Raw genomic sequence first — 9,419 nt, forward strand, 5'->3', positions numbered from 1 at the left:
TTAGAATATGGCAGGGTTTCTTTTGTTTTGTTTTGTTTTTTTTTTTTTTTTTGGTCTTTTTGAGACAGGGTCTGCCTGTAGCCCCAGCTGACCTGGAACTCGCTATGTAGACCAGGCTGGCCTCAAACTCACAGAGATCCGCCTGCCTCTGCCTCCCAAGTGCTGGGATTAAAGGTGTGCGCCACCACGAAGTATTTTTATCACAGCAATAGAAAAAACTAGGACAACCTCTGACTGCCATAGGAGTGTCACACATGCCTACATATGCACACACACATACACATACATGCACACGTGCAGTAATAAACTCAAATTTTTTTTTGTGAGACAGGGTCTCATTACATTGCTCTGGTTGACCTGGAACTCCCTATTGTAGACCGTGAACTCAGAGAGATCTGCCTGCCTCTCTGCCTACAGAGTGCTGAGACCAAAGTACTAATGCACAGCCTAATAAATAAAATTTAAAAAATTTAACCAAGGGGTTGGGGGGAGGCGTGGTGGTATACACCTTTAATCCCAGCACTCAAGAGGCAGAGGCAGGTGGATCTTTGTGAGTTCCAGGCCAGCCTGGTCTACATAAGTGAGTTCCAGGACAGCTGGGGCTACAGGGAGACCTTGTCTCAAAAAAACAAAACAAACAGAAATTAACAAACTGGAAAGACGGCTCAGTGGTTGAAGAGTACTAGCTGCTCTTGCAGAGGACTCGAGTTTGGTTCCCAACACCTACACAGCAGCTAACACCCACCTGTATGTCCAGTTACAGGCGATCCAACACCATTTTCTGATCTTGGAAAGCATTGCATGCATGTGGTGCTTTAGCCCGAAAATTACTCGTTCCTCTGAAAAGAGTAAGCCAACCAGGGGCAAGATGAGGAGCACCTTGGGAAGAAGGACAGAGCCCACTGCTATACAGAGAGCGCTGCCATGATGTTGGGACTCCAGGATTGGGAAGGCAGCACGGAGCTCGAATGGCCTGGGGTTGTGAGAAGCTGTTTCTTTGTTAAGTCATCCCCTCCCAAATGTATAAACTATGCAAAATTCAAGTAGGACTGTGTTATGCTGGTTTGTCAATTCCCAGATCCCACGTCAGGGCCACGAGACCCTGAGGGTGGGTCAAACAGCAGAAGGGGGAAAATTTAGTGCAACAGGTGCACTTACATGCAGGCAAAACAGTCATACACATGAACTAATAATAAACATTTAATTAAAAAAATTTTTTGAGGGGCATGGTGGCACAGATCTTTAATCCTAGCACTTAGAAGTTTAATTTTAAAACCACATCACAGAGCCAGGTGTGGTGGCGCACACCTTTAATCCCAACACTCAGAAGGCAGAGGCAGGCAGATCTCTGTGAGATCCAGGCTATCCTGGTCTACCTAATGAGTTCCAGGACAGCTGGGGCTACAGGGAGACCCTGTCTCAAAAAGGCCAAGAAAAAAAAAAAGAGAGAGAAAAGAAAAAAAACACAAAATAACAAAAATTAAAATCACAAAATAAAGTCAGGGCAAGGGGCTGAAGAGATGGCTCAGCAATTAAGAACACTGTTTGCTCTTGCAGAGGACATGGGCACCCACATGGTATCTAACCACTGTCTGCAACTCCAGTTCCAGGGGATCCCAGGGCATTGCATGACATGGGTGCGCTTACATACATGAAGGTAATACACTCATACCCATAAAAAAAAATAAAAATGTTCACAAAATAACAAAATAAGGTCAAATTAGTTAAGGAGTGTGTGCAAAGTCCTGTCCCTCCGCCTAGTGACCTTAAGCAATAGAGAAAATATCAGTGAGCCAATAGAAAAGAGGGCAAAGGACAGGCAGGCCTGGCCAGCCACAGAGAGGAACGCACGTGACCCCTGAGCTGGGTCCAAGGTACGGCCTCGCTTTAGAGAAAAGAGATACAGATTCCAAGCAGCTCAGGCTGTTCTGCACTCTTAGGTGGGCAAACATTGAAAGGCTTTGACCGCAGTGTTGTGACACATGCAGTGTTATGACACACACAGAGGAAACAAGGACTCTCAGGACGTCAACATGCCTGACCTCTAGAACCAACACAACCTCTCTTCCTCTCACTCCTTCTATCATTTTTCTTTTTTTTTTATTACTTTGTGTATGAATGTAATGCCTGAATGTAGGTAGGTGTACCTGTGTAGTGCAGTGCCCTTGGAAGTCATAAGAGGGTGTCAGATCCCTTGAAACTGGAGTTACAGACAGTTGTCACCTACCATGTGGGTGCTGGGAATCGAACCAGGGTCCTCTGCAAGAACAGCCTGTGCTCTTAACCACTGAGCCATTGCTTCAGGCCCCTCCATCACTTTTCTAATCTCTGTGTTTTTCTCTCCCAGTCTTCTTCATAAAATTGCTCATAATTTTCCTATGGATTACACTGGGAAATAAATCCAAGCTACCAGCTTCTTACCCAATTTGGAATGGTTGCTACTGATAGAAATTAATAAAGCTTATTCAATAGCAGTTAAATGCCATATGGCAAATGTCTTCCTAAAATGGATATAAAATTCAAAACATTTAGACACTAAATGTGGATGTTAAAGATATTTGACTCAGTGGACAGAGTCCCAGGCCAGCCAGAGCTACAATGAGACCCGTTGTCAAAAACCAAACCAAAATTACACTGTGCTTACAGGCCCCAAAGCTCTGGGCAGGTAGAAAGGATGACTAGAACACTAAAAGAGACCCTTACTAAATTAACCATGGAGACTGGGGGGGACTGGGTGACTCTCCTTCCCTTTGCTCTATATAGGGTGAGAAACTCACCCTATCTGTTGGGTTTAACTCCATATGAAATCACGTTTGGAAGACCCTCTCCTATCCCCAATTTAAAAGCTGAATTAAGCCAGGCGTAGTGGCGCACGCGTTTAATCCCAGCACTCAGGAGGCAGAGGCAGGTGGATCTCCGTGAGTTCAAGGCCAGCCTGGTCTCCATAGCGAATCCAGGCCAGCTAGGGCTACAGGGAGACCCTGTCTCAAAAAGACCAAAAAAAGCTGAATTAATTGCTGAGTTTGATAACCGTCAGTTGCTTGATTCTCTACAGGCTGTGGCAGACACCCATAGGATGTGTGGCCCCATCTGAAAGCTATTTATGAGACTGCTCCTCTTCCTACCCTACACAACTACCGGCCTGGCGATTGGGTTTATGTCCACAGACACCACTGCAAGACTCTAGAACCCCGCTGGAAAGGACCATACGTGGTGCTCCTGACAACCCCAACTGCAGTGAAAGTAGACGGAGTTACCATCTGGGTTCATCACACCCACATCCGGCTAGCAAAGCCACACTCAGACCCAGATAGGTTGCCCTCCACTGATCTCTGCACCGGATCCAAGGCCCATCGGGATGCGGACAATCCCCTCAAGTTAAGACTACGCCGCTTTTAATGTTCACCCTGCTTCTTGTGATGGGCCCATGTATAACTGCTAACCCTCACTAACACTACAATCTTACCTGGTTGCTTCTTGATACCACTACAGGAAACGTCCTGGTCCAGGAGTCCAAACACCTGGTACCCGGAGTTAGGTTTCGACCTCCACCGCTTACTCCCTGAGCAGAGCCATTGGGGGCTGTGTCATACTTATTTTTATGTTTGTCCAGGAAGCAGGGGAGGGGATTGGAAAAAGCAGTGTGGGATAGACAGTGATTATCTTTGTAAGTCCTGGAGCTGTGTGAGCACAGGAGACATCTATTGGACAGCTCCCATCAAAAATGATCTTATCAAGGTGGCCTGCAATAACACACCTGATGCCATTTTCCATGGCCAGAGGGTTGAAACATGTAATAGAAGAACAGGCTGCAACCCTGTTAAGGTGGTATTCATTGATGCAGGAAAGAGAGAGCTCACCTGGGAGACGGGAAAGACCTGGGGATTGAGAACTTATAATTTTAGCCTGGGGGGCTTTTCACTATCCTCCTCAAGAAAGAGGCCCCCACTTCTGTTAATACCCCAAGGTGTTGGCCCCAATCAGTTCTTAGTTCCCCCACAACCCAAACCTGGCCCTAGGCCCGCGCCTGCAAGGGAGGCTGCGACAGCCTCTACAATGGAAAACACAACTGCGGGGACACCAGTCGCTTCATCCCCGGACTTCAGTGCTACCCCACAGCATCCTATTTGGATGCTAGTTATCTCCACCTTTGAGGTACTTTCCAAATCTAACCTGAGGAATGTTGGCTCTGCTTAGTGCCCAGCCACCCTTCTATACAGGTATAGCCATAATGGGTAATTACTCTAATGTGACTCGGCACCAGTGCACCTAGGGACATCAGAGTAAAATTTCTCTTCAGCAGGTGGTAGGGACTGGAACCTGTACTCTGTCTCCCGTCCAACCCCTGGCGGGCTTATGTAATCAAACAATTTCTGTCTCAAATGACACTTATGCTGCTACTTCCGGCTGGTGGGCTTTGTTCCACAGGTTTGACCCCCTGTATCCATGGGACAGTCCTCAGTACGGGAAGTAGTTACTGTGTCATGGTGTGGCTGGATAACTTACTATGAGGAGACTCAGATGGAACTAGCCTGTCACCTATACCCTCCACCAGAACCAAGAGGGCTATAGGGGCAGCAGCTGTTTTACTGTCTTCCCTAATCGGCTTAGGGATAGCAGGGCAACTAGAGTAGGCACTTCAGCCCTAGTCTTGCAGGACCAGAACTACAGAGCCCTTCAATTGGCTACCAATGCCCATCTCAAAAATTTGGAACAATCCATTACTAAACTAGAGGAATCTTAAACTCCCTAGCTGAAATTGCCTTTCTAGACCTAGGAGAGATCTAGATCTACTTTTCATGCAGCAGGGAGGCTTGTGTGCGGCCTTAGGGGAAGAATGTTGTTTCTGTGTTAACCATTCTGGTGTAATTAGAGATTCTATGGCCTTGCTCAGAAACCGTATTAAGGATAGAGAACAAACAGAATCCGGGTGGTATGAATGGCTTTTTAACTGGTCCCTGTGGCTCACCACTTTGCTTTCTGCCTTAGCCAGACCCCTCGTTCATTCTTCTTTTATTAATGTTAACTATCAATCGGCTGGCTGCCTTCATTAGAGAACGGGTGAGTGCAATACAACTCATGGTCCTGAGGTCCCAGTATCAGCCCGTAGACCCCCTCATTAGAGACCCAACCCAGACCCATGACTGGGTCATCCTTGTTACTAGAAGAGGGGGAAATGTGAGACTCAACTTGTCTAACAGCTTCTTTCTGCTTCTCAGCACGGATCCGCTGCATCGGTGAAATCTGAGGGCCTGAGCAGCCTGAATAAAGGCTCTTTGCTTTTGCATACTCTCCAGACTCCTTGGTGGTCACTGGGGTTTGCAGGATCGGGGTACAGCAGAAACAACGGATTTTCCTTTGGAACATTCACAGCTGAGATTGGGAGGACAGGGTTAGGTCCTAGTCTTTGCTAGTAACTAAACCCTGCACTGTGGTCCTACTCCTGCTGGGAAGGTGTTAAGATCCCAGCAAAGAGGCTGGAGAGATGGCTCAGCAGTCAAGAGCAAGAACTGCTCTTGCAGAGGACCCTGCTCTTGCAGAGGACCTGGGTTCGATTCCCAGCACCCACATGGCGGCTATGAACTCCAGTTCCAGGGGAATCTGAAGCCCTCTTCTGACCTCCGCGGCATTGCAGGACACGGATGCACACTCACATACATGCAGGCAATACACTCATAAAGTAAAAATAACAAATAAAATATTAAAAAAAGATCCCAGCAAAGGCTTAGAGATGAAGCAGAGCCAAGACAAAGGGTTCCCACACTCAGAAGGCTGAGGCGTCAGGACTGTCAGGAGTTCTTATTTAAACAAAAAGCCCACCTTTAATACCAGCACTCTTGAAGCAGAGGCAGGCAGATCTCTGTAAGAACCAGGGGCTACAGGGAGACCCTGCCTCAAAAAAATAGCCACAAAACAAGCAAAAATCTCACCACCGTGTTGAGAGACTCAAAAGTCAAATCACTTGTTTACCCTGGGCAGAAGAACATCTCAACTGTCTTGTCACAGTACATAGGACTGTAGGTGTATCAAAAACATTTTCAAACAACAGTGCCAAGACCCTTGAGAAGCTCTAGTTCCTACCCATGGGAGCCCGGTACTTTAGCATAATCCTTGAGGCCCACTGGCAGGGAACCAACCGAGTGAAGTGTGCCCCAAAGCAGGGCACTCCTTAGCAAGGCCGGCCTGGGCTGTGCCAGGGGCAACGGCCTGCCCTCCGGCCCCACTCGCTGTGCTCGGTAAGCTGCTTCCCAGTCCTACAGTCTAGGCCAGATGCCGGTTTCCCTAAGGGCACAGGGTCTGTCTGTATAACCAGGAATTCACTGTCTTCGTGCCTGGGCTTCCGGAGGGGAAACCCACAAAACAAATGGGAACTTGGGGCTGGAGAGCTGGCTCAGCGGTTAAGCACACCGCTGCTCTTGGCAGAGGACCAGGCTTCGATTCCCAGCACCCACATTGCGGCTAACAACCAGCCATAACTCCAGCTCCAGGCGATCCGAGGCCCTCTTCTACCTCTGTAGGCACTCACTGCACGGTGCACTTACATACATGCAGGCATAACACATACAATAAAAATAATAAAAACTCTTTTGGTCTTTTTGAGACCTGAAGCCCCACTGGCCTGGACTTCGCTATGGAGACCAAGTTGGCCTTGAACTCGTAAGAGTTCCACCTACGTCCGCCTCCTGAGTGCTGGGATTAAAGGTGTGCGCCACCACACTCGGCAATAAACATTTTTAAGAACAAATGGGAACTTTCATCCTAAAGGCTTAACAGACACACGCCCCACCCTTCGCATCTTTTGGGCCCCTCAGGAGGAGGTCAGGTCCAGACCGATCCCAGACAGGTAAATGAAGACGCCCCGTGGCTCAAGACATAATTCCCAGCATGCCCCACGGCGCAGGACACAATTCCCATCATGTCTCGCGCCGAACATTCCCAGAAGGTCCCGCGCGGAGGCTGAGGAGGCGGGGCTTTCCCGGTTCGCCCCACGCCACCCAGACCACTACTCTCGGCCTCAGAGGGCGGAGCGTTCCCAGCATGCCCTGCGTCCTCCATTCCCTGAAGGCTGCGAGCGGGGCTGTGGGGGCGGGGCGTTCCCGGCATGCTTCAGGGCCCGCTGCTGCTGCTGCCCGCGGGGTTTGAATTGAGCGCTCTGTTTTCCCGGCGGCGGCGGCGGCGGAATGGGGTCCCCGGCTCTGCCTCCGTCCTGGCAGCTGTATCTCAAGGACCACCGCATCTCTACCTTCAAGAACTGGCCCTTCCTGGAGAATGGGGTCCCCGGCTCTGCCTCCGTCCTGGCAGCTCTATCTCAAGGACCACCGCATCTCTACCTTCAAGAACTGGCCCTTCCTGGAGGGCTGCGCCTGCACCCCGGAGCGGGTGAGACGGTCCCGCCTCCCGAGAACGTCCGGTTGCTCCCCCACTCGGGCCGCCGAGTCCTCCCGCCCGGACCACCGAGTTCCCCTACCCGGGCCACCTTGTCCTCGGCCGCCGAGTCACCCTCCAGGGCTCCTAGTCCTACAGCCCGGGCTGCTGAGTCCAGGCATTTCCGTTCTAGCTTCAGAACTACTCCCTGAGGCTGATTGTGCTTTAGTGATGGGCGGGGGGTCAGGAGTCCCCACTCCCCCGATTTGGCCCTGACCAAGACAACCTCCCTAGCTCTCGGCCCAGAACCACCCTTCCTCAGTGCTGGTAGTCCAGAAGGACCTCTCCCCGGGGACTTCTGCACTGTCCGTAGCGACACCTCCCTAGCTCTCAGCCCAGAACCACCCTTCCTCAGTGCTGGTAGTCCAGAAGGACCTCTCCCCGGAGCTGCTGGCCCCAGGGCCAGACTGTCACTTCTGCTCAGGAGCTGTGTTCTTGCAGATGGCGGAGGCTGGCTTCATCCATTGTCCCACTGAGAATGAGCCTGACTTGGCCCAGTGTTTCTTCTGCTTTAAGGAGCTGGAAGGCTGGGAGCCAGATGACAACCCCATGTAAGTATCCCCACACTAGTCTCAATAGGCTTCCTGGTGCCCTGTTTGTATTAGGAGCCTTCTTGGTTGAATCGGGGTTGGGAAAAGTGACTTTAGTTTACAGGGTTGTTGGTACAGGAGCATGACCATCCCAACCTTACTAAGTTGAAGGGACACATCTGCATGTGCTGGTGCCTTGGTAATACCAACAACCTAACTAAACTGATTTGACCAACACATCCTTTAAGAAGGATTTTAAGAGAAAGGCTGCAGAGATGGCTCAGGAGCTAAGAGCGCCGGTTGTTCTTGCAGAGGACTGCAGTTTGGTTCCCATGACCCACATGGCAGCTAACATGTTCTTAACTCCAGTCCCAGGGACTCTAACAACCCTCCTCTAACCTCCCTGGGCATTGTTCAACACAAGTGCACTTACATGCAGGCAAAACACTCATACACATAAAATAAAAGTAAATAAAATACTAAAAGGCTCATTGGGTCTTAATGCTTGCTGCCTGTTGAACATTCAGCAGAATACAGGATCTGCTCCTGCCCTGTGTACTCCCAAGAATCCGAAAGTGTGCTTACTTCCTCTGTGTGTGTAGGTGTGTAGGTTCACATGTGTGAAGGTTCACATGTGTGCACCACGTACCTTTATTTTGAGATAAGGTCTTTCTTTCTGGCCTGGAATTTGTTAAGTGGGCTAGACTGGGTGGCCAACAAGCTCTGGGAACTCTTCCTGTCGCTGCCTTCCCAGTATTAGGACTCTACCCTGCCTGGGTTTTTACTTGTTTTTTAGCATGTATTCCGGGGATTGAACTCAAGTCCTTGTGCTTGCAAAGTAACCGCTTTATCACCTGAGCCATCCTCATCTTCTGTTTTGTTTGTTTTGAGACAAGGTCTTGCTGTATATTTCAGACTGGCCTTGAACCTGTTACATAGCTCAGACTAGCTTTGAATTCAGTCTTTCTGACTTCAGCCTCCTGAGTGCTGGGATGACAGAGGAGTATTGACATGCATGGCTCTCCCTGGGACTCTAAAAATACTATTTATTTTTCTTTTTGTGTGTGTAAGCCATGTGTAGAGGTCAGAGGACACTTTGTGGGAGTTGGCGCTCATGACCATGTGGGTCTTGGGGATTAAACTGAACAGCAAGCATTGTCACCTGCTGAGCCATCTCAATAGCTCATGCCTGTGATCTTTTTTTTTTTATTTTAATTTTTGTGTATTTCATACATAAAATCATCTTTCCCCTTCCCCCCTCCCCTTTGACATCCTCCCATAGCCCCCCCACACACTGGAGTTCATACATTCTGTCATTTGTGTTAAGGCCTATCATGTAAAGTTAGTGTCCTCAGATGTCCCTCAGTGCAAGTTCATCCACTGGGATCTAGTCAGGCTATCTAGAGTCCCTCTCCTTAAGAAGATCAGCTCTTCCTCACCCAGCAGTAATCAGCTGCCAATAAT

The 9,419-nt window shown here is 49.4% G+C and overlaps 1 protein-coding gene across 1 annotated transcript in view; it reads left to right on the forward strand.

Annotated features, from left to right (window-relative positions):
- The first annotated feature begins 7,099 nt into the window (after positions 1-7,099).
- Birc5 (baculoviral IAP repeat containing 5) overlaps positions 7,100-9,419 on the forward strand; it is a 12,740-nt gene continuing 10,420 nt past the window's right edge. The window contains exons 1-3 of the mRNA XM_008849639.2: positions 7,100-7,176; positions 7,268-7,380; positions 7,867-7,976. Of these exons, the coding sequence (XP_008847861.1) occupies positions 7,270-7,380; positions 7,867-7,976 (221 nt within the window). The 5' untranslated portion in view covers positions 7,100-7,176; positions 7,268-7,269. The remainder of the gene's footprint in view (positions 7,177-7,267; positions 7,381-7,866; positions 7,977-9,419) is intronic.

Source organism: Nannospalax galili, unplaced genomic scaffold, assembly GCF_000622305.1.
Source record: "Nannospalax galili isolate Female #2095 unplaced genomic scaffold, S.galili_v1.0 scaffold945, whole genome shotgun sequence".
NCBI lineage: Eukaryota > Metazoa > Chordata > Mammalia > Rodentia > Spalacidae > Nannospalax > Nannospalax galili.